Raw genomic sequence first — 24,612 nt, 5'->3', positions numbered from 1 at the left:
AGTAGTGTTATGAAGAAAATTGTCCAATTTCATGAGTCTTTTGTTTTTCAAATACAGTATTGTAGAAAAGGGAAGCAGAATGTGGTTGCTGTCTCAATGTAATGCCTCTCTGGGCCTCAGAATTTGGAAAGGCTCGCACTCGTCATAAAAGTTCTCTTCTTTCCTCATTCTCCCTTTAGATAAAAAGTCTTTTTTTTTTTTTTTTTTTTTTTTTGAGACGGAGTCTCGCTCTGTCGCCCAGGCTGGAGTGCAGTGGCGCAATCTCGGCTCACTGCAAGCTCCGCCTCCCAGGTTCAAGCCATTCTCTTGCCTCAGCCTCCCGAGTACCTGGGACTACAGGCGCCCACCACCACGCCTGGCTAATTTTTTGTATTTTTAGTAGAGACGGGGTTTCACTGTGTTGGCCAGGATGGTCTCGATCTCCTGACCTCGTGATCCGCCCGCCTCGGCCTCCCGAAGTGCTGGGATTACAGGCGTGAGCCACCGCGCTCGGCCAGATAAAAAGTCTTTCTTGAGAGCATTGTCCATCAAAAGCTGTATCCCTCCTTGCCAGAAAGCCTCATTCCCAGACAGTCCTGTCCCACACGGGGGGCAGGTGAGGAAAGGAGCCCTCTCACTGAGGAATTTCTAACAGTGCCCAGAAGCTGAATTGGCATCACGGAATGGGGGAAAAAAAAAAAGACAGAGAGATCTCGGCCAATTCTATATTTGCTGTCACTTGTTGAATCATCTCTAGTATTCAGAGTACCATGAATTTAGTTTCTCAAAAGAAGTAAATCAATGAGAAATACATAACATTAATAATTTGACTACTGGAGATATAATGCACACAAGAATGCTAATCACAAAGAGAATCTATATCCTGAAACAGTAAGGGAACCTATTCCATTAGGCAGCCAACTGAAAACATCAGGGAAAACATCAAATTCCATTTCTCCTTTAGCGATTTCTTGTAGCCAAGTGGCTTCTTTTCTGACTTTTGCTAGACAAGGTTCTACTGCATGGGAAACATTTACATATATGCAACAAAAGGTGTTTGCCACCACACATACATCTCCCTGCTCAGCTAAATATATCATCTAAAGTGATGTGATTATCTAGTACAACCTTAGCCAGCGAATAAATAGCTTTTTATTGAGCCGCAAAAGAGGCCACAGTTTTGTCAGCAATGTTGTTCTTTCATTTTTCTTTTTCTTTCAGAGACAGTGTCTGTCTCTGTGGCCCAGGCTGGAGTGCAGTGGCGCCATCATAGCTCACTGCAGCCTCCAACTCCTGGGCTTAAGTGATCCTCCTGCCTCAGCTCCCGAGTCACTGGGATTACAGGCCAGAGCCACCATGCCTGGTTTTCATCGGCAGTCTTTCCTGAGGTTACAGAAAGATTTGTAATCCTGGGAAGAAACACTCCCTTGAATCAAAAGTGTTCTCCCCCAAAAGATGCAAGGAGCTATCTTCTTGACAGCTGGGCAGATAATTCTCAGGTTTCGCCCCACTGAATCTCTATCTAAAATACAGCAGTGGTCATGCCTAGTGAAAAGTTTGAGGGAACTCGCCCCATGTTGGCTTTCTTCAGATATATGTATGTATGTATATATATATGCAAATATCATAAAGACACTGCCCTTCATGATTCCATGATATTAGAAATTTATAGCACCAAGCATAGTGATCTCCTCCACACAATAATCAATGCTGGTGCAGAACAGGTAAGTGTACTATAAATTGAGTACATCAGCTTTTGGGCATTTTGAGCCATGGGTCAGACATGTTAGAGCAGGAGGGCAGGTTGACAGCAAGAGGGAGTGTTTTCTGTCAATTTTCAAATAGCAAAGCGATGTTTGCCACTGTCATTTCAGAGTGAGGCGAAGATTTGTTGTTGTTGTCTGACTTTGTGGGGTTTTTTGTCTGTTTTTTTGTTTGTTTTAGAGACAAGGTCTCACTGTCCACCGGGCTGGAGTACAGGGACATGATCAGGGTTGCTTCTGCCTTGACCTCATGAATTCAAGCAAACCTCCTTACTAATCCTCCTGAGTAGCTGGGACTACAGGCACGTGACATCACACCCTGGTGTGTGAACTGGGATTTGATGTTTTCAGTTGGCTCCCTAATGGAATAGGATCCCTTACTATTCTGGAATACAGATCGTCTTCATGATTATCATTCTTGTGTGCATTATATTTCTACTAACCTGCTAATTTTTTTGCTTTTTTCTCTTTCTTTCTTTCTTTCTTTATTTCTTTATCTTTCTTTCTTTCTTCCTTCCTTCCTTCCTTCCTTCCTTCCCTCCTTCCTTCCTTCCTTCCTTTTCTTTCTTTCTTTCTTTTTTTGACAGGGCCTCACTCTGTTGCCCAGGCTGTATTGCAGTGGCAGGATCTCAGCTCACGGCAACCTCTGCCTCCTGGGTTCAAGCGATTCTCCTGCCTCAGCCTCCTGAGTAGTTGGGATTACAGACTTACTGACATACACCACCACGCTGGTCAATTTTGTTTTGTTTTGTTCTTTTTGTATTTTTAGTACAGACGGGGTTTCGCCATGTTGGTCAGGCTGGTCTCACATTCCTGACCTCAGTTGCTCAGAAAACTGGTGAGGTCAGAAAACGCACCCTGGGAGAGGCTGGCAAAAAGCCCCGAACCGCCGTCGCTAGGCCTGGGGTTTTCTTCTGTACTGAAACACTACTTACTACTCATCTAGTGCAGGGACAAAAGCAATTAGACACTTCTGGGAGTTAAAAGGAGACGAATTGTCAGTGCCATTTGAGAAGGGGTATTAAGGAATTTGCCAGGCTACTGACGCACGTCAGGTGCAAACCGCAGGTTGAGAGACAGCTACGTATTTTCTGTCCGTGAAGGTGATAAGCGGGGGCTTGAAGAAAGATTGACGGGGGATTACACTGGCGCCAGAAATAGGAAAGGGCTGCTTGCGGGTGGGAAGGGTGGGTCGGCTTGCTGACTAGAAGGTTGCCTGGCAGTGGATGTAGGATGTAGAAGCGGGACGTCAAACAAGAAGCTGTCGCTTCAATGAAGTCTGAACAAAGACTAGCTATGAAAACGGCAGGAGAGAGTAGGGAAACTGGACCCGTCTCCTCATAAATCTTCCCGCCTTATATTTCGGGGAGGATCGCAGCGCATGTCGGCCAAGACAGGTGAGACTGCGGTTCTGACCTGCGGGCCTCGATGAATTGCGTCAGGGCACCTGGGCTCCGGGAGAGCCGTTCCCCTCCACAAAGTAAGCGTGTTATGTCTTCGAAAGAACGGGGACACCAAGAGCCCCAAAGGCCCTGCTTCCATCCCAGAGAACAGCCCCCCTCTGCGTAGCTGGTACCTGGCTCTGTGAAGTGAGAACACGTTCCCCGCTAGCACAGAAATCCTACAAACTCCTGAGGGGGCTGCGGTTAGGAGCAGGGGCTGTGTGAAACGTGACTCTGGAGGCTAGAGAAAAACACGAAAAGTTTCACGGAGGGTCGTGGGCGGCAAGACACCCAGGCGCCGAGGCAAGAGACCGAGGACACGAGCTGTTCCAGTATAATAAAACATAAAACAAGAAGAGTTATACCAGAGATAGATCTTAGATATGATTATATATCAATATCAATAGTCATTAGTTGGTAGTAATATCTCTTTATTCCCATATTATGATAATCCTCGCTCTGTAATCATAACCTAGGAAAAACCAGGCCCTACAGAGATAGGAGCTGAGGGGACACGGTGAGGAGTGACCAGAAGACAAGAGTGCGAGCCTTCCGTTATGCCCAGCACAGGGCCACCAGAAGGGATCCTTGGTCTAGCGGTGACGCCTTCGTCTGGGAAGACGCCCGTTGCCAGGCGGACCGTGGTCTAGCGGTAGCGAAAAGTGTCAAGGAACACCAGCCGCCGCGTAGCAGGCCGGGAAAGGGAGCCTCCTTTTCCCCAGGGGAGTTTAGAGAAGACTCTGCTCCTCCACCTCTTGTGGAGGGCCCGACATCAGTCAGGCTTGCCCGCAGTTATCCGGAGGCCTAACCCTCTCCCTGTGATGCTGTGCTTCAGTGCTCACGCTCCTAGTCCGCCTTCACGTTCCATCCTGCCCGCCTGCCTGGCTCTCTGCCTTCTAGATAGCAGTAGTAAATTAGTGAAAGTACTAGTTAGTCTCTGATATGCAGAAATAATGGCCTAAGCTGTCTTTCTCTTTGTCTCCTCTCCTCTCCTCTCCTCTCTCTCTCTCTCTGCCTGAGCTGCCAGGCAGGGAAGGGCCCCCTGTCCAGCGGACACGTGACCCACGTGACCTTACCTGTCATTGGAGATGACTCAAACTCTTTACCCTGCCCCTTTTGCTTGGTATCCAATAAATAACAGCGCAGGCAGACATTCGGGGCCACTACGGGTCTCCGCGCATTGGTGGTAGTGGTCCCCCGGGCCCAGCTTCCTTTTCTTTTATCTCTTTGTCTCGCGTCTCTATTTCTACAACCTCTCGTCTCTGCACACGGGGAGAGACCCACCGACCCTGTGGGGCCGGACCCTACAGAGCGTGAGAACCCAAGAGACTGGAGACCAGGGATCCATTTCTGCAATAAGCAGCCTTACGTTGAAAGGGAAGAGCTATGCAGCCTTCGCGCTAGTTAGCTTGTGATAAACAGGCTCACAACTCAACGGCTGACACTTCTTACTTCTCCAGCGAGGAGAAGGACGGCGACATGCCACTTCCTGTCTTCCAGCCTCCTGAGTGCAACAATAACACCCAAGGGCACCGCCAAAGCGGCAAAGCAACGGAAGAAAGCGGTAACGCTTAACGGGCAGCCTGTTCTTCAAACCACGACAAAAAGCCAGGGGAAAGCGCGAACGCAGTCCCCCACTACCACAAATTATGCAGTCGAGTTTCCCACATTTGGGGAAATCGCAGGGGTCAGCACATCCGGAGTGCAATGGATAAGCCTCGCCCTGGGAAAACCACCTTCGTGATCATGGTATCTCCCCTGCCAGGTAAGTATGAGCTCCTGCACCTCCGCCCCGCCACAGCCTCACGCGCCTCCCCCTTTACACGCACGGTCACTTGCCCCGCGCACCCCCGAGCCCTCCTAGCCCTGACACACAGCTGGGACTCTCAGGTCCCACCAGCGGTCCTGAACCCCCCTCCCACGGCACGAGAACTCCTTCGTGGCGAAGCAGCATGTGGCCAAGCAGCCAGCCTCTGCGCTGCCTCATCTACATAGAAGTCGCCCTATCCGTGATGTCACCGACAGTGCCTTTCCCAGTCCCCGTCGGCTCTCCCGCACCACCCTCCGCCAACTCAGCCGACCCTCTCGCTGCCGGAGCCGGCAAGCGGAAGTGACGTCCGCCTGTCCCTTTATTCCCTCCTGCTGCCTCGTCTGTTCTCTCCCAAAGAAGCTGGTGCTTAGCCTCCGTTGCGGAGCAACCTTTCGGCGACCAGCTGGAGCCTGGGCACCCTTCTTCAAATAATGGCTTGTGATGCGCAGACTAGAACGTTTAGGGTTACAAAAGAACCTCGTTTTCTTCACATCCTTATCTTTGTGATGAAGGATTCCGCTTACATATATATATGTAATGATTGGTTTCTTCAGGTGTGTATATATATATATAGATATATATATATAGATATATATCTCCAAATATCCTAAAGGACACTGCCCTTCATCATTCCATACCGTTACACATGTATAGGACCATGCATGGTGATCTCCTCCACACAAAAATAAATGCTGGTGCAGAACAGGTAAGTGAAATTGAGTACATCAGCTTTTGGGCATTTTGAGCCATGGGTCAGACATGTTAGAGCAGGAGGGCAGGTTGACAGCAAGAGGGAGTGTTTTCCTTTCAATTTTCCAATAGCAAAGTGATGTTTGCCGCTGTCATTTCAGAGTGAAGCGAAGATTTGTTGTTGTTGTCTGACTTTGTGGGGTTTTTCGTCTGTTTTTTTTGTTTGTTTTTGAGACAAGGTCTCACTGTCCACCGGGCTGGAGTACAGGGACATGATCAGGGTTGCTTCTGCCTTGACCTCATGAATTCAAGCAAACCTCCTTACTAATCCTCCCGAGTAGCTGGGACTACAGGCACGTGACATCACACCCTGGGGTGTGAACTGGGATTTGATGTTTTCAGTTGGCTCCCTAATGGAATAGGATCCCTTACTATTCTGGAATACAGATCGTCTTCATGATGATCATTCTCGTGTGCATTATATTTCTACTAACCTGCTAATTGTTTTGCTTTTTTCTCTTTTTTCTTTCTTTCTTTCTTTTTTTGACAGGGCCTCACTCTTTGCCCAGGCTGTATTGCAGTGGCAGGATCTCAGCTCACGGCAACCTCTGCCTCCTGGGTTCAAGCGATTCTCCTGCCTCAGCCTCCTGAGTAGTTGGGATTACAGACTTACTGACATACACCACCACGCTGGTCAATTTTGTTTTGTTTTGTTCTTTTTGTATTTTTAGTACAGACGGGGTTTCGCCATGTTGGTCAGGCTGGTCTCACATTCCTGACCTCAGTTGCTCAGAAAACTGGTGAGGTCAGAAAACGCACCCTGGGAGAGGCTGGCAAAAAGCCCCGAACCGCCGTCGCTAGGCCTGGGGTTTTCTTCTGTACTGAAACACTACTTACTACTCATCTAGTGCAGGGACAAAAGCAATTAGACACTTCTGGGAGTTAAAAGGAGACGAATTGTCAGTGCCATTTGAGAAGGGGTATTAAGGAATTTGCCAGGCTACTGACGCACGTCAGGTGCAAACCGCAGGTTCAGAGACAGCTACGTATTTTCTGTCCGTGAAGGTGATAAGCGGGGGCTTGAAGAAAGATTGACGGGGGATTACACTGTCGCCAGAAATAGGAAAGGGCTGCTTGCGGGTGGGAAGGGTGGGTCGGCTTGCTGACTAGAAGGTTGCCTGGCAGTGGATGTAGGATGTAGAAGCGGGACGTCAAACAAGAAGCTGTCGCTTCAATAAAGTCTGAACAAAGACTAGCTATGAAAACGGCAGGAGAGAGTAGGGAAACTGGACCCGTCTCCTCATAAATCTTCCCGCCTTATATTTCGGGGAGGATCGCAGCGCATGTCGGCCAAGACAGGTGAGACTGCGGTTCTGACCTGCGGGCCTCGATGAATTGCGTCAGGGCACCTGGGCTCCGGGAGAGCCGTTCCCCTCCACAAAGTAAGCGTGTTATGTCTTCGAAAGAACGGGGACACCAAGAGCCCCAAAGGCCCTGCTTCCATCCCAGAGAACAGCCCCCCTCTGCGTAGCTGGTACCTGGCTCTGTGAAGTGAGAACACGTTCCCCGCTAGCACAGAAATCCTACAAACTCCTGAGGGGGCTGCGGTTAGGAGCAGGGGCTGTGTGAAACGTGACTCTGGAGGCTAGAGAAAAACACGAAAACTTTCACGGAGGGTCGTGGGCGGCAAGACACCCAGGCGCCGAGGCAAGAGACCGAGGACACGAGCTGTTCCAGTATAATAAAACATAAAACAAGAAGAGTTATACCAGAGATAGATCTTAGATATGATTATATATCAATATCAATAGTCATTAGCTGGTAGTAATATCTCTTTATTCCCATATTATGATAATCCTCGCTCTGTAATCATAACCTAGGAAAAACCAGGCCCTACAGAGATAGGAGCTGAGGGGACACGGTGAGGAGTGACCAGAAGACAAGAGTGCGAGCCTTCCGTTATGCCCAGCACAGGGCCACCAGAAGGGATCCTTGGTCTAGCGGTGACGCCTTCGTCTGGGAAGACGCCCGTTGCCAGGCGGACCGTGGTCTAGCGGTAGCGAAAAGTGTCAAGGAACACCAGCCGCCGCGTAGCAGGCCGGGAAAGGGAGCCTCCTTTTCCCCAGGGGAGTTTAGAGAAGACTCTGCTCCTCCACCTCTTGTGGAGGGCCCGACATCAGTCAGGCTTGCCCGCAGTTATCCGGAGGCCTAACCCTCTCCCTGTGATGCTGTGCTTCAGTGCTCACGCTCCTAGTCCGCCTTCACGTTCCATCCTGCCCGCCTGCCTGGCTCTCTGCCTTCTAGATAGCAGTAGTAAATTAGTGAAAGTACTAGTTAGTCTCTGATATGCAGAAATAATGGCCTAAGCTGTCTTTCTCTTTGTCTCCTCTCCTCTCTCTCTCTCTCTGCCTCAGCTGCCAGGCAGGGAAGGGCCCCCTGTCCAGCGGACACGTGACCCACGTGACCTCACCTGTCATTGGAGATGACTCAAACTCTTTACCCTGCCCCTTTTGCTTTGTATCCAATAAATAACAGCGCAGGCAGACATTCGGGGCCACTACGGGTCTCCGCGCATTGGTGGTAGTGGTCCCCCGGGCCCAGCTTCCTTTTCTTTTATCTCTTTGTCTCGCGTCTCTATTTCTACAACCTCTCGTCTCTGCACACGGGGAGAGACCCACCGACCCTGTGGGGCCGGACCCTACAGAGCGTGAGAACCCCAAGAGACTGGAGACCAGGGATCCATTTCTGCAATAAGCAGCCTTACGTTGAAAGGGAAGAGCTATGTAGCCTTCGCGCTAGTTAGCTTGTGATAAACAGGCTCACAACTCAACGGCTGACACTTCTTACTTCTCCAGCGAGGAGAAGGACGGCGACATGCCACTTCCTGTCTTCCAGCCTCCTGAGTGCAACAATAACACCCAAGGGCACCGCCAAAGCGGCAAAGCAACGGAAGAAAGCGGTAACGCTTAACGGGCAGCCTGTTCTTCAAACCACGACAAAAAGCCAGGGGAAAGCGCGAACGCAGTCCCCCACTACCACAAATTATGCAGTCGAGTTTCCCACATTTGGGGAAATCGCAGGGGTCAGCACATCCGGAGTGCAATGGATAAGCCTCGCCCTGGGAAAACCACCTTCGTGATCATGGTATCTCCCCTGCCAGGTAAGTATGAGCTCCTGCACCTCCGCCCCGCCACAGCCTCACGCGCCTCCCCCTTTACACGCACGGTCACTTGCCCCGCGCACCCCCGAGCCCTCCTAGCCCTGACACACAGCTGGGACTCTCAGGTCCCACCAGCGGTCCTGAACCCCCCTCCCACGGCACGAGAACTCCTTCGTGGCGAAGCAGCATGTGGCCAAGCAGCCAGCCTCTGCGCTGCCTCATCTACATAGAAGTCGCCCTATCCGTGATGTCACCGACAGTGCCTTTCCCAGTCCCCGTCGGCTCTCCCGCACCACCCTCCGCCAACTCAGCCGACCCTCTCACTGCCGGAGCTGGCAAGCAGAAGTGACGTCCGCCTGTCCCTTTATTCCCTCCCGCTGCCTCGTCTGTTCTCTCCCAAAGAATCTGGTGCTTAGCCTCCGTTGCGGAGCAACCTTTCGGCGACCAGCTGGAGCCTGGGCACCCTTCTTCAAATAATGGCTTGTGATGCGCAGACTAGAACGTTTAGGGTTACAAAAGAACCTCGTTTTCTTCACATCCTTATCTTTGTGATGAAGGATTCCGCTTACATATATATATGTAATGATTGGTTTCTTCAGGTGTGTATATATATATATAGATATATATATATAGATATATATCTCCAAATATCCTAAAGGACACTGCCCTTCATCATTCCATACCGTTACACATGTATAGGACCATGCATGGTGATCTCCTCCACACAAAAATAAATGCTGGTGCAGAACAGGTAAGTGAAATTGAGTACATCAGCTTTTGGGCATTTTGAGCCATGGGTCAGACATGTTAGAGCAGGAGGGCAGGTTGACAGCAAGAGGGAGTGTTTTCCTTTCAATTTTCCAATAGCAAAGTGATGTTTGCCGCTGTCATTTCAGAGTGAGGCGAAGATTTGTTGTTGTTGTCTGGCTTTGTGGGGTTTTTCGTCTGTTTTTTTTGTTTGTTTTTGAGACAAGGTCTCACTGTCCACCGGGCTGGAGTACAGGGACATGATCAGGGTTGCTTCTGCCTTGACCTCATGAATTCAAGCAAACCTCCTTACTAATCCTCCCGAGTAGCTGGGACTACAGGCACGTGACATCACACCCTGGGGTGTGAACTGGGATTTGATGTTTTCAGTTGGCTCCCTAATGGAATAGGATCCCTTACTATTCTGGAATACAGATCGTCTTCATGATGATCATTCTCGTGTGCATTATATTTCTACTAACCTGCTAATTGTTTTGCTTTTTTCTCTTTTTTCTTTCTTTCTTTCTTTTTTTGACAGGGCCTCACTCTGTTGCCCAGGCTGTATTGCAGTGGCAGGATCTCAGCTCACGGCAACCTCTGCCTCCTGGGTTCAAGCGATTCTCCTGCCTCAGCCTCCTGAGTAGTTGGGATTACAGACTTACTGACATACACCACCACGCTGGTCAATTTTGTTTTGTTTTGTTCTTTTTGTATTTTTAGTACAGACGGGGTTTCGCCATGTTGGTCAGGCTGGTCTCACATTCCTGACCTCAGTTGCTCAGAAAACTGGTGAGGTCAGAAAACGCACCCTGGGAGAGGCTGGCAAAAAGCCCCGAACCGCCGTCGCTAGGCCTGGGGTTTTCTTCTGTACTGAAACACTACTTACTACTCATCTAGTGCAGGGACAAAAGCAATTAGACACTTCTGGGAGTTAAAAGGAGACGAATTGTCAGTGCCATTTGAGAAGGGGTATTAAGGAATTTGCCAGGCTACTGACGCACGTCAGGTGCAAACCGCAGGTTGAGAGACAGCTACGTATTTTCTGTCCGTGAAGGTGATAAGCGGGGGCTTGAAGAAAGATTGACAGGGGATTACACTGGCGCCAGAAATAGGAAAGGGCTGCTTGCGGGTGGGAAGGGTGGGTCGGCTTGCTGACTAGAAGGTTGCCTGGCAGTGGATGTAGGATGTAGAAGCGGGACGTCAAACAAGAAGCTGTCGCTTCAATAAAGTCTGAACAAAGACTAGCTATGAAAACGGCAGGAGAGAGTAGGGAAACTGGACCCGTCTCCTCATAAATCTTCCCGCCTTATATTTCGGGGAGGATCGCAGCGCATGTCGGCCAAGACAGGTGAGACTGCGGTTCTGACCTGCGGGCCTCGATGAATTGCGTCAGGGCACCTGGGCTCCGGGAGAGCCGTTCCCCTCCACAAAGTAAGCGTGTTATGTCTTCGAAAGAACGGGGACACCAAGAGCCCCAAAGGCCCTGCTTCCATCCCAGAGAACAGCCCCCCTCTGCGTAGCTGGTACCTGGCTCTGTGAAGTGAGAACACGTTCCCCGCTAGCACAGAAATCCTACAAACTCCTGAGGGGGCTGCGGTTAGGAGCAGGGGCTGTGTGAAACGTGACTCTGGAGGCTAGAGAAAAACACGAAAACTTTCACGGAGGGTCGTGGGCGGCAAGACACCCAGGCGCCGAGGCAAGAGACCGAGGACACGAGCTGTTCCAGTATAATAAAGCATAAAACAAGAAGAGTTATACCAGAGATAGATCTTAGATATGATTATATATCAATATCAATAGTCATTAGTTGGTAGTAATATCTCTTTATTCCCATATTATGATAATCCTCGCTCTGTAATCATAACCTAGGAAAAACCAGGCCCTACAGAGATAGGAGCTGAAGGGACACGGTGAGGAGTGACCAGAAGACAAGAGTGCGAGCCTTCCGTTATGCCCAGCACAGGGCCACCAGAAGGGATCCTGGGTCTAGCGGTGACGCCTTCGTCTGGGAAGACGCCCGTTGCCAGGCGGACCGTGGTCTAGCGGTAGCGAAAAGTGTCAAGGAACACCAGCCGCCGCGTAGCAGGCCGGGAAAGGGAGCCTCCTTTTCCCCAGGGGAGTTTAGAGAAGACTCTGCTCCTCCACCTCTTGTGGAGGGCCCGACATCAGTCAGGCTTGCCCGCAGTTATCCGGAGGCCTAACCCTCTCCCTGTGATGCTGTGCTTCAGTGCTCACGCTCCTAGTCCGCCTTCACGTTCCATCCTGCCCGCCTGCCTGGCTCTCTGCCTTCTAGATAGCAGTAGTAAATTAGTGAAAGTACTAGTTAGTCTCTGATATGCAGAAATAATGGCCTAAGCTGTCTTTCTCTTTGTCTCCTCTCCTCTCCTCTCCTCTCTCTCTGCCTGAGCTGCCAGGCAGGGAAGGGCCCCCTGTCCAGCGGACACGTGACCCACGTGACCTTACCTGTCATTGGAGATGACTCAAACTCTTTACCCTGCCCCTTTTGCTTGGTATCCAATAAATAACAGCGCAGGCAGACATTCGGGGCCACTACGGGTCTCCGCGCATTGGTGGTAGTGGTCCCCCGGGCCCAGCTTCCTTTTCTTTTATCTCTTTGTCTCGCGTCTCTATTTCTACAACCTCTCGCCTCTGCACACGGGGAGAGACCCACCGACCCTGTGGGGCCAGACCCTACAGAGCGTGAGAACCCAAGAGACTGGAGACCAGGGATCCATTTCTGCAATAAGCAGCCTTACGTTGAAAGGGAAGAGCTATGCAGCCTTCGCGCTAGTTAGCTTGTGATAAACAGGCTCACAACTCAACGGCTGACACTTCTTACTTCTCCAGCGAGGAGAAGGACGGCGACATGCCACTTCCTGTCTTCCAGCCTCCTGAGTGCAACAATAACACCCAAGGGCACCGCCAAAGCGGCAAAGCAACGGAAGAAAGCGGTAACGCTTAACGGGCAGCCTGTTCTTCAAACCACGACAAAAAGCCAGGGGAAAGCGCGAACGCAGTCCCCCACTACCACAAATTATGCAGTCGAGTTTCCCACATTTGGGGAAATCGCAGGGGTCAGCACATCCGGAGTGCAATGGATAAGCCTCGCCCTGGGAAAACCACCTTCGTGATCATGGTATCTCCCCTGCCAGGTAAGTATGAGCTCCTGCACCTCCGCCCCGCCACAGCCTCACGCGCCTCCCCCTTTACACGCACGGTCACTTGCCCCGCGCACCCCCGAGCCCTCCTAGCCCTGACACACAGCTGGGACTCTCAGGTCCCACCAGCGGTCCTGAACCCCCCTCCCACGGCACGAGAACTCCTTCGTGGCGAAGCAGCATGTGGCCAAGCAGCCAGCCTCTGCGCTGCCTCATCTACATAGAAGTCGCCCTATCCGTGATGTCACCGACAGTGCCTTTCCCAGTCCCCGTCGGCTCTCCCGCACCACCCTCCGCCAACTCAGCCGACCCTCTCGCTGCCGGAGCCGGCAAGCGGAAGTGACGTCCGCCTGTCCCTTTATTCCCTCCCGCTGCCTCGTCTGTTCTGTCCCAAAGAAGCTGGTGCTTAGCCTCCGTTGCGGAGCAACCTTTCGGCGACCAGCTGGAGCCTGGGCACCCTTCTTCAAATAATGGCTTGTGATGCGCAGACTAGAACGTTTAGGGTTACAAAACAACCTGGTTTTCTTCACATCCTTATCCTTGTGATGGATTCCCCTTACATATATATATGTAATGATTGTTTTCTTCAGGTAAATATAGACGTATACATCCAAATGTCCTAAAAGACACTGCCCTTCGTCATTCTATAGCGTTAGACTTTCATCGCAGCATGCATGGTGATCTCCTCCACACAACAATAAATGCTGGTGCAGAACTGGCAAGTGAAATTGAGTACATCAGCTTTTGGGCATTTTAAACCATGGGTCCGACATGTTAGAGCAAGAGGGCGGGTTGACAGCTAGAGGGAGTGTTTTTCTTTCAATTTTCCAATAGCAAAGTGATGGTTGCCACTGTCATTTCAGAGTGAAGTGACAGTTTGTTGTTTTTGTGTGGCTTTGTGGGGTTTTGTTTTGTTTTGTTTTTGAGACGAAGTCTTCCTCTGTCGCCCAGGCTGGAGTGCAGTGGCGCAATCTCGGCTCACTGCAAGCTCCCCCTCCCGGATTCATGCCATTCTCCTGCTTCAGCCTCTCCGAGTAGCTGGGACTGCAGGCGCCCGCCACCACGCCCGGCTAATTTGTTGTATTTTTAGTAGAGACGGGGTTTCACCGTGGTCTGGATCTCCTGACCTGGTGATCCGCCCGCCTCCGCCTCCCAAAGTGCTGGGATTACAAGTGTGAGCCACCGCTCCCGGCTGTTTGTTTTTTGGTTTGTTTTTGGGACAAGGTCTCACTGTCCCCCAGGCTGAAGTACAGGGGCATGATCAGGGTTACTTCTGTCTTGACCTCATGAATTCAAGCAAACCTCTTTACTAATCCTCCGTAGTAGCTGGGACTACAGGCACGTGACACCACACCCTGGGGTGTGAAGTGGGATTTGATGTTTTCAGTTGGCTCCCTAATGGAATAGGATCCCTTACTATTCTGGAATACAGGTCGTCTTCATGATTATCATTCTCGTGTGCATTATATTTCTACTATACTGCTAACTTTTTTCTTTTTGAGACGGCGTCTCGCTCTTTCACCCAGGCTGTATTGCAGTGGCAGGATCTCAGCTCACTGTAGCCTCCACCTCCCGGGTTCAAACGATTCTTTTGCTTCAGCCTCCTGAGTAGCCACCTGGCTAATTTTTGTATTTTAGTATAGAAAGGGTTTCACCAGGTTGGCAGGCTGGTCTCGAACTCCTGATGTGAAGTGATCCACCAGCTTCAGCCTCCCAAAGTGCTGGGATTCCAGGCATGAGCTACCATGCCTGGCTCTCAAACCATTTTAAGTAAGCAGACACATTTGTCTGGCTTTTTAGTACATTGCTGAATTATCCTCCAATCTATATTTTTAGGAAGGACCTGGGGAATGGCAACATGCACATATTTGTCTAAAATGTGAACCTTTCATGTTCTGCTTCAGTCTCTTTTTGAAAATCCTTCCAATTTGCCTTTTGCAACCAGTTAGTGGCCTTGCCTTCTACACCAGAATTGAATTAATTGATAAAGTTCAGAATATTTGGGCTCAAAGGTTTCGACAGTTAAGTCGAATTTTCTGCCAAAACGTGTAGGATCTTGGAGCCTGCTTAGAAACAGAAGAACGAAATGTGTTTAACATTTTGGTGAAGCGGTGTACACAATGGTAGGCTCCTCTCTTCCTGTGGGTTTGAGTTTTACCTTGAAAGGGGCTGTCAGAACAGAAGTTTCAGGCAAGGGGCCAGAGCCCTGGGGACTTTCCTCAGGTGATGGTGATGGAAGAAGAGGCAAGGCAGGACAGGAATGCTCAGGTAAGAAAGACTATGCAGGTGCAGGGGCAGGAGGAGAAGGAGCAGTTGGAGGCGAAAGAGACAAAGCCTCCTCAATATTTCTCAGTTCAGAAAACGTGTCAGTTTACCTCCTTAAGCTTACTTCATCAGTGGAGGCAATTTTCTTAGTTCTTTTTTTTTTTTTTTTTTTTTTTTTTTTTTTTTTTGAGATGGAGTCTCGCTCTACTGGCAGCTGGGAGTGCAGTGGTGTGCTCTCGGCTGGCTGCAACCTCCGCCTCCCGGATTCAATCAATTCTCCTGCCTCAGGCTCCTGAGAGTTGGGACTACAGGAGCCCGCCATCACGCCTGGCTAAGTTTTGTATTTTTAGTAGAGACGGGGTTTCACCATGTTGGCCAGGATGGTCTCCATCTCTTGACCTCAGGATCCGCCCGCCTCAGCCTCTCAAAGTGCCGGGATTACAGGCGTGAGCCACCACGCCCGGCGCAATTTTCTCAGTTCTTTCAGAAATTTTAGAAATTTCTAGGTCTCATTGGAAGTAAGTCTCCCATTTAATTTGTCTGGTCCTAAAACCAAATTTATCTTTTTTTTTTTTTTTCTTTCAGACAGAGTCTCACTCTGTTGCCCAGGCTGGAGTGCAGTGGCGCGATCTTGGCTCACTGCAACCTCTGCCTCCCAGGTTCAAGCAGTTCTTCTGCCTCAGCCTCCTGAGTAGCTGGGATTGCAGGAGCCCGCCACCATGCCCGGCTAATTTTTGTATTTTTAGTAGAGACAGGGTTTCACCATGTTGGCCAGGCTGATCTCGAACTCCTGACCTCCGGCTCCCAAAGTGCTGGGATTACAGGCGTGAGCCACCGAGTGCCCAGCGTAACCAACGTTATTAAACCATTCTAATTTCTCAAAAGAGTCACATTGATTTTTTAAAAAATAACGTAATGGGCCAGGTACGGTGGATCACGCCTGTAATCCCAGCACTTTGGGAAGCCGTAGCGGGCGGATCACGAGGTCAGGAGTTCGAGACCAGCCTGACCAACACGGTGAAACCCCGTGTCGACTAAAAATACAAAAATTAGCCGGGCGTGTTGGCGTGGGCCTGTAATCCCAGCTACTGAGGAGGCTGAGGCAGGAGAATTGCTTGAACCCGGGATGCAGAGGTTGCAGTGAGCCAAGATTGCACCACTGCACTCCAGACTAGGTGACAGAGTGAGACTCCGTCTCAAAATGAATACATACATAAATAAATAATAATGTAATGAACGTTTTCGTCGTTTACATATTTTTTTTTGCAATTTTATAACTTTATTCGATGCATCTGACGATCAGCGATTAGTTCTCATCCACATTGACTGTCTGTAAATTTTTGAAAGTGGCGACAGGTACATAGGTAACCAAAGTATATAGCTTATTTGGTGACTCTTCATCCTCATTACGTTTTCTGGACAGCCGCACACGGATTCGGTATGGGACATTCCTTATTCCTTTGGCCCAGACAGCTTTGTTGAGCCTGGTGTCAATGCGCACATCTGGAGTTCCCGTCTCCTTCATGGCAAATTTCCGAATCTCTTTGAGTGCCCGAGGGGCACGCTTCTTGAAGCCCACTCCATGGATGCGCTTGTGAATGTTGATGGTGTATTCTCGGGTTACCACTTCGTTGATGGCAGAACGGCCCTTTTTCTTCTCGCCACCCTTCTTTGCGGGAGCCATTCTGCCGGGTCCGAGTTGGAAAAAGCGTCGTTTACATATTAAATAGATGAAAGGGTGGCCTGCCCCTCCACGGACTTGTGGGCGTTTCTCGTTGGGTGGAACCAGAGACTTGAGAAAAGAAAGAGACACAGAGACAAAGTACAGAGAAAGAAAAGTGGGCCCAGGGAACCGGCGCTCAGCATACGGAGGACCCGCGCCGGCACCAGTCTCTGAGTTCCCTTGGCATTTATTGATGATTATTGGGCGTTTCTCGGAGAGGGGGATGTGGCAGGACAGTAGGGTAATAGTGGAGAGAGGGCCAGCACAAAAACATGTGAACAAATGTCTCTGCATCATAAACAAGGTAAAGAAAAAAGTGCTGTGCTTTTGATGTGCATATACATAAACATCTCAGTGCCTTAAGGAGCAGTATTGCTGCCAGCATGTCCCACCTCCAGCCCTAAGGCGGTTTTCTCCTATCTCAGTAGATGGAATATACAATCGGGTTTTACACCGAGACATTCCATTGCCCAGGGAGGAGCAGGAGACTGATGCCTTCCTCTTATCGCAACTGCAAAGAGGCCTTCCTTCCTCTTTTACTAATCCTCCTCAGCACAGACCCTTTACGGGTGTCGGGCTGGGGGACGGTCAGGTCTTTCCCTTCCCACGAGGCCATATTTCAGACTATCATATGGAGAGAAACCTTGGACAATACCTGGCTTTCCTTGGCAGAGATCCCTGTGGCCTTCCGCAGTGTATTGTGTCTCTGGGTACTTGAGATTGGGGAGTGGTGATGACTCCTAACAAACATGCTGCCTTCAAGCATTTGTTTAACAAGGCACATCCTGCACAGCCCTTAATCCATTTGACCTTGAGTGGACACAGCACATGTTTCAGGGAGCACAGGGTTGGGGGTAGGGTTACAGATTAACAGCATCTCAAGGCAGAATTTTTCTTAGTACAGACCAAAATGGAGTCTCTTATGTCTCCTTCTTTCTACACAGACACAGCAACTGTCTGATCTCTCTTTCTTTTCCTCACATTTCCCCCTTTTCTTTTCGACAAAACCACCATCGTCATCAGGGCTCATTCTGGATGGTCGCTGTCTCTTCAGAGCTGCTGGGTACACGTGCAGACTGACAACAGGCAGAACAGGCACACAAGGACTAATATGAAATTTATAATAGTAGTACTTCCGATGGTCTTAACCCAAGTGACAGGGTTAAGATTTGCGAGGCCATCAGTAACTCCTGCGATTGCCTCAGTTCCTGGTACCAAATTTAAATGGGCTTTTGATGCTTCAAAAATTTGGTCTTTCAATTTGGAAATGTCTAAAGTGAGATTATCTTCTCTTCCCCGTAGATAGCATCTAACCATGTCCCAGTGATGCTCAGACTCATTATAAACTTGGGGTGTAATACAAAAATCTGACGCATTCCAGTCACACTGTAACTGGAAAGGATGTTCTAAGCTCATGAGACTATCTCCCATCCAGATGGCAGTTTGTCTAAGATCATTAATTTGATTTGCCAACTTTTGATCAATACCAGATTGTGAATTCCACAATCTTGGAGAATTTGTTTGCCAATTTTTTTTTTTTTTTTTTTTGAGACGGAGTCTCGCTCTGTCTCCCAGGCTGGAGTGCAGTGGCACGATCTCGGCTCACTGCAAGCTCCACCTCCCGGGTTCACGCCATTCTCCTGCTTCAGCCTCCCGAGTTGCTGGGACTACAGGCCTCCGCCACCACGCCCGGCTAATTTTTTTGTATTTTTGTAGAGACGGGGTTTCACCATGTTAGCCAGGATGGTCTCGATCTCCTGACCTCGTGATCTGCCCGCCTCGGCCTCCCCAAGTGCTGGGATTACAGGCGTGAGCCACCGTGCCTGGCCTTGCCAATCATTAACAAAGTTTACTGACTGAACAGAAGAGTGCAATGCAACTCCTGCCACAGCAGCTGTAGCTCTGACTACAATTAATCCCATAATCACTGCAATTAAAGTGAAAATGAATCTTTTGGATCTATTTAAAATGCCTTTTAATACTTCAGTCAAAATATGGATGGATGGCAAGGCCTCCCACGGTCGGTCCATGGACACAGGGATCCACAGGCCTTCTCTTGCTCTCACCAGCAGAATACGGTGCTGCCAATTAAAAGTCGCATCAATGCAAGTAAACAACCTGCAATTTTCACAGGTTATAATTTGAGAGTCTGGTTTAATAACTGTATTTCCTACAACTAGCATATCAGGGGGCTGTACACAACTTTGTAAAGGAACTGTTAGACTGGAATTTAAGTCGATCTCTTGTTTCTAAAGTTTGATTTCCAGACTAAATTCTGATGCGCTATGAGGCCACCGTAAGCCTCCATAATTCTGGATGTTCGGGACAAGAAACAGGACTTATTATGTTTTTGGTCTTTGGGTAGAGATTCCTTTTTCTCCCCATTCCGAAGGGTAGAAAGACTGTCATTTTTTATGCTTATGTTTGTCTAAACTTTCTGTTAAGTCACCATCAATAGCTGGACTAACTTGTGCATTGGGGCACGATTGGGTTTGTCCTGCGCAATTGTGGTAGAGTTGACCTCGAGGTGTCCAATCTATAGTAGTTCCAAGTTCATTGTTTTGTAATATCACCGCACTATTGGCCACATATTCTTCCCAAAGTAAAACTTCTGTGTTTTTTGATCCTCTGGGAATTTCCTTGGGGCAAGTTTTCCCTTTCGGTCTAAATTTTAATGATCTTTGATAAGAAAAGTCTTGTAAATAATTTACCTGTGGTCTGAGTGACATTCCGATTACCATGTGATAAGTAAATCTACTGGTGGGACTGACAGTAGCTACTTCTACCAGCCAATTTTGGATTGCAGGCATTAAACATCCCGGTGCTCTCCCTAGGCAAATAGGAGGATAACGATACCCAGTGGAAATAGTTATCATCCCTTCTTCCTCAGGTTTGGCAGGGCAACGATCATCTGTGGGGCCAGGTACCCATACACTATCATTAACATATACTTCAGTAGGATTATCCATCCATGTGACTGGTGTTTCCCTCTCCGTGGAGGCGCATTTCTTTGCATCTCCGATGGGTTCATTGTATAACTTCAAATGTCTAGTGGGTATCCAAACGGGAAGCTGATTTTCTCCTGGGAAACACAAGCCAAACCTCTCCCCCACGTTACCACCTTCCATATTTCCCATGTCTTATTTTTGTCGTCTTTCCACCAAATCAGTTTTCCTTCATGTGGGCTGTTCTTTTTACCAGTAAGATGTTGTTCTGCAGAAGCAGTAGTCTGATTTCTACAAATGTTTAAAAAATTTAAAGTATAGAGTGCTAGATTAAGTTGCATCTGAGGAGTGGTGCACTCCTTACTGTCTCCCCCTTCTTTTTGTTTAAGTAATTGAGTTTTGTCAGGCCTCTGAGCGCAAGCTAAGCCATCGTATCCCCTGTGACCTGCACGTACACATCCAGATGGCTGGTTCCTGCCTTAACCGATGACATTCCACCACAAAAGAAATGAAAGTGGCCTGTTCCTGCCTTAACTGATGACATTATCTTGTGAAATTCCTTCTCCTGGCTCATCCTGGCTCAAAAGCTCCCCTACTGAGCACCTTGTGACCCCCACTCCTGCCAGCCAGAGAACAACCCCCCTTTTTCCTTTACCTACCCAAATCGTACAAAACGGCCCCACCCCTGTCTCCCTTAGCTGACTGACTCTCTTTTCGGACTCAGCCCGCCTGCACCCAGGTGATTAAAAGCTTTATTGCTCACACAAAGCCTGTTTGGTGGTCTCTTCACACGGACGCGCATGAAAAGTTTTGAGTGTTCTATTAGTTCTTTCAACTATGGCCTGTCCTTGGGAATTATAGGGAATTCCTGTTGTATGTGAAATTTTCCAATGATTTAAGACATTTTGGAAAGCTTTACTACAGTACCCTGGTGCATTGTCAGCTTTAATTTTTTTCTGGAACTCCCATTACAGCAAAACAAGATAATGAATGTTTTTTAACATGGGAAGTACTTTCTCCTGTCTGGCAGGTTGCCCCTATGAAATGTGAATTAGTATCAACTGTTACATGGACATACGATAATCTTCCAGATGAAGGTACATGCGTGACACCCATTTGCCATAACGCATTAGGACACAGACCTCTGGGATTAACTCCTGCCTCTTGAGTGGGCTGGTGTACGACTTGACACTGGGTGCAATGTTGTACTACATCTTTTGCCTGTTTCCATGTGACATCAAATTCGTTTTTTGATCCTGCTGCATTTACATGAGTCAAAGCATGAAGTTCTTGTGCTTTTATGAATGCAGATGATACCAGTAAGTCAGCTTGTTCATTTGCTTTAATTAAAGGCCCTGGTAAAGTAGTGTGTGCTCGAATATGAGTAATATAAAATGGGAAATTTCTTTTTTTTTTTTTTTTTTTGAGACGGAGTCTCGCTGTCGCCCAGGCTGGAGTGCAGTGGCGCGAACTCGGCTCACTGCAAGCTCCGCCTCCCGGGTTCACGCCATCCTCCTGCCTCAGCCTCCCGAGTAGCTGGGACTCCAGGCGCCCGCCACCGCGCCCAGCTAATTTGTTGTATTTTTAGTAGAGACGGGGTTTCACCGTGGTCTCGATCTCCTGACCTCGTGATCCACCCGCCTCGGCCTCTCAAAGTGCTGGGATTACAGGCGTGAGCCACCGCGCCCGGCCTGGAAATTTCTTTTTCTTACAGTTTATTGTAATAAATTGAATAACTGGTTTAACTGATCATCCATGCTATATTTATTTATTTATTTATTTTTATTTTTATTTTTTTTTTTGAGACGGAGTCTCGCTGTCACCCAGGCTGGAGTGCAGTGGCGCGATCTCGGCTCACTGCAAGCTCTGCCTCCCGGGTTCACGCCATTCTCCTGCCTCAGCCTCCTGAGTAGTTGGGACTACAGGCGCCCACCACCACGCCCGGCTAATTTTTGTATTTTTAGTAGAGACGGGGGTTTCACCGTGTTAGCCAGGATGGTCTCGATCTCCTGACCTCGTGATCCGCCCGCCTCGGCCTCCCAAAGTGCTGGGATTACAGGCGTGAGCCACCGCGCCCGGCCATCCATGCTATATTTAATTAGAGCTGTCTCAACATCCCTTGTAGCCTGTACTACATATGCAGAATCTGATACAATATTGATAGGTTCATTAAAATCTTGTAACACTGTAATGACTGCGACCAACTCTGCTCTTTGAGCCGATTGATACTGAGTTTTGATTACTCGCTCTTTTGGCCCTGTGTAAGCCGCTTTTCCATTGCTGGGACCATCAGTAAATACTGTCAGAGCATTTTCTAGTAAAGGTTGATGTCTGGTAATTTTAGGTAAAATCCAAGTAGTCAATTTTAAAAACTGGAAGATTTTTGTTTTTGGGTAATGATTATCAACAATTCCCACAAAATTAGCAAGACCAATCTGCCATGCACCAGAATTGATAAAGGCTTGTCTAACTTGTTCCTTGGTTAAAGGGACAACTATTTTGTATGGGTCATTTCCACACAGTTTTATTATTTGTAATCTTGCCTGACCAATTAATGTAGATATTTGATCCAAGTACACTGTAAAAGTCTTAATTGTACTGTGAGGAAGGAATGACCACACCACAAGATCAGTATTTTGAACAATGATGCCTGCTGGAGAATGCGCAGTAGCAAAAACCAAAAGTTGGAGTGGGGCTGAGGGATCTATTCTATTTATTTTTGCTGGCTGAAGTTTTTCTTCCACTAATTTAATTTCTTTTGTTGCCTCTGGGGTTAATATTCTTTCACTATTGAAGTCTGAGTCTCCTCTTAAGATAGAGAACAAATTTGACATGGCATAAGAAGGAATGCCTAGAGTTGGCTGAATCCAATTAATATCGCCTAACAATTTTTGAAAATCATTTAATGTTTTTAATGTGTCTTTTCTTATTTCTATTTTTTTGTGGCTTAATTTTCCTATTTTCTAGCTGCATCCCTAAATAATGAAAAGGAGTAGAGGTTTGAATCTTATCAGATGCTATTGCCAGGCCTGCATTGGCAACCTCTGCTTGCAGAAATGTATAACATTCAATTAATCTGTCTCTCGTTTCTGCAGCACATAAAATATCGTCAACATAATGAATGATATAATGGCCTGAAAACTTGTCTCTAACTGGTTGAAGAGCTCAACCTACGGAAGTCCGACAAATGGTTGGACTATTAAGCATTCCCTGAGGTAACACTTTCCACTGAAACCTTCCTGAAGCAATCCTTTTTTACCATTAAATTAATTAATTGAAGGCCAGCCTTTTGGGATCATGGTCAGAGAGGGCAACCCGGGTTGGAGAGGCCCCATGGGTTGAATTACGGCATTTACGGCCCTAAAGTCAGTTAACATACGCCATTTGCCAGATTTTTTGCTGAATTACAAACACAGGAGAATTCCAAGGCGAGAATGAAGGCTCAATATGTCCCTTTCTAACTGTTGATTTGCTAATAAATGTAAAGCCTCCAGTTTTTGTTTTGGTAGTGGCCACTGATTTGCCCATACTGGTTTTTCTGTTTTCCAAGTTAATGGAATGGGTTTAGGAGGCTCTAGAGTGGCCGCCCCTAAAAAACATACCCTATTCCTTTTCTTTCTTGATTTCTTTCAGTCTCAATTGGGACTTTAATGTCATGTTCATTTTTTCCTAGTCCCTTTCCTGGTATATATCCTATCCTCGTCATGATTTTTTGACTCATGGGGCTGTATGATGCGAGCGGGCATAGTGATTTCCGCAGCCCATTGTTGTAATAAATCTCGACCCCCCCAGATTAACAGTAATTGAAGTAATCATTGGCTGAACAGTACTTTCTTGATTATCTGGCCCTAAACAATGTAAAATCATGTACTTTGATACACTTCTGAGGCTGTGCCTACGCTGACAAGTCCTGTAACAGCCTTTTGTTTAGCCAATTTTTTGGCCACTGATTTAAAGCAATGATAGAGACATCTGCTCCAGTGTCTACTAACCCTTCGAACTCTTTTCCTTGAATAATGGCCTTACACACAGGTCTGCTCTCTGAGACCCGACTTGCCCAATATGCAGGCTTTCCTGTCAGATCAGTGCTTCTAAACCCTCCTGTTCTTTTTATCTCACAGTTTCCAACTTTACTATAAGGCAGGAGTAATAATTGAGCAATTCTGTCTCCTGGACTGGCACTCCAAGGAACTGAAGGGCTAATGACCAATTGAATTCCGCCTTTATAGTCTGAGCCAACCACACCAGTATGAATTGAACTCCCTTTAGATTTAGACTTGATCTTCCTAAGATTTGTCCTACAGTCCCCTCAGGCAGTGGGCCACATACCCTTGTGGGGATTTTTTGTGGGGGCTCCCCTGGAAGCAGAGAGACTGCTTGTATAGTACATAAATCTACTGCTGCACTGCCACTTGTGGCAGGGGACAATTGTTGTATTGTGGTAACTGGCTCATTCCCTGAGGCACTTGGGACAGTGGGGGTTGTCGTCCCTGAAAACCCTGAGGAACAAAGGGCTGAATTGGGAATGCCCCAGTTTGTTGTGGGGCCCGAGGCTGGCCCCTCTGCTCGTTTCCCGACAATGGTTGCCCATTGCTATCAAATTTAGAAGGACTTTGGCTAGCCCGATGTTCTCCTTTCCTTACACCTTGGACATAAGTCAGGTGGCTCTTTACCTGTTGTCGTAGTAGCTTGAATAGTTATATTTTGTTTACTTGAGACTGGGCAATTCTTTTTAGATGACCAATTTGACCACAATTATAACATTTCCCTCCAAATTTTCTAACTTGTCCTCCTAAAGCAACTCCCGTTATTGCTTGAGCCATAAGCATAGCTTTATGCATAGCTCCTCTAATTCCATCACAGGCTTTTACATACTCTGAGATTACATCTGATCCTGCGGGAAACTTTCCTTTTAATGGCTTAATGGCTG

General features: G+C 48.1%; 1 protein-coding gene, 1 long non-coding RNA gene and 3 other non-coding genes across 5 annotated transcripts; 1 reads left to right on the top strand and 4 right to left on the bottom strand.

Annotated features, from left to right (window-relative positions):
• Positions 1-4,793: 4,793 nt before the first annotated feature.
• LOC134734913 (U1 spliceosomal RNA) lies at positions 4,794-4,957 on the bottom strand. The gene has a single exon (XR_010117794.1). It is a non-coding gene; the product is annotated as a U1 spliceosomal RNA (small nuclear RNA).
• Positions 4,958-8,688: 3,731 nt separating this feature from the next.
• LOC134734912 (U1 spliceosomal RNA) lies at positions 8,689-8,852 on the bottom strand. Its single transcript, XR_010117793.1, has one exon. It is a non-coding gene; the product is annotated as a U1 spliceosomal RNA (small nuclear RNA).
• A 408-nt stretch (positions 8,853-9,260) lies between these two features.
• On the top strand, positions 9,261-10,278 carry LOC134734229 (uncharacterized). The gene is made up of 2 exons (XR_010117540.1): positions 9,261-9,595; positions 10,130-10,278. It is a non-coding gene; the product is annotated as an uncharacterized lncRNA (long non-coding RNA).
• A 2,309-nt stretch (positions 10,279-12,587) lies between these two features.
• Positions 12,588-12,751, bottom strand: LOC134734911 (U1 spliceosomal RNA). Its single transcript, XR_010117792.1, has one exon. It is a non-coding gene; the product is annotated as a U1 spliceosomal RNA (small nuclear RNA).
• A 3,543-nt stretch (positions 12,752-16,294) lies between these two features.
• LOC134734224 (large ribosomal subunit protein eL31-like) lies at positions 16,295-16,740 on the bottom strand. The gene has a single exon (XM_063625995.1). The coding sequence runs from the start codon at positions 16,696-16,698 to the stop codon at positions 16,321-16,323; it is 378 nt and encodes a 125-aa protein (XP_063482065.1). The 5' UTR covers positions 16,699-16,740; the 3' UTR covers positions 16,295-16,320.
• Between the last annotated feature and the right edge of the window lie 7,872 nt (positions 16,741-24,612).

The sequence above is a fragment of the Symphalangus syndactylus genome, chromosome 12 (genome assembly GCF_028878055.3).
Source record: "Symphalangus syndactylus isolate Jambi chromosome 12, NHGRI_mSymSyn1-v2.1_pri, whole genome shotgun sequence".
Taxonomy (NCBI): domain Eukaryota; kingdom Metazoa; phylum Chordata; class Mammalia; order Primates; family Hylobatidae; genus Symphalangus; species Symphalangus syndactylus.
This window is presented reverse-complemented; position numbering and strand designations above follow the sequence as displayed.

Coding starts and splice junctions, on each gene's coding strand:
- LOC134734224 (XM_063625995.1), bottom strand. CDS start 16,698: ATGGCTCCCGCAAAGAAGGGTGGCGAGAAGAAAAAGGGCCGTTCTGCC.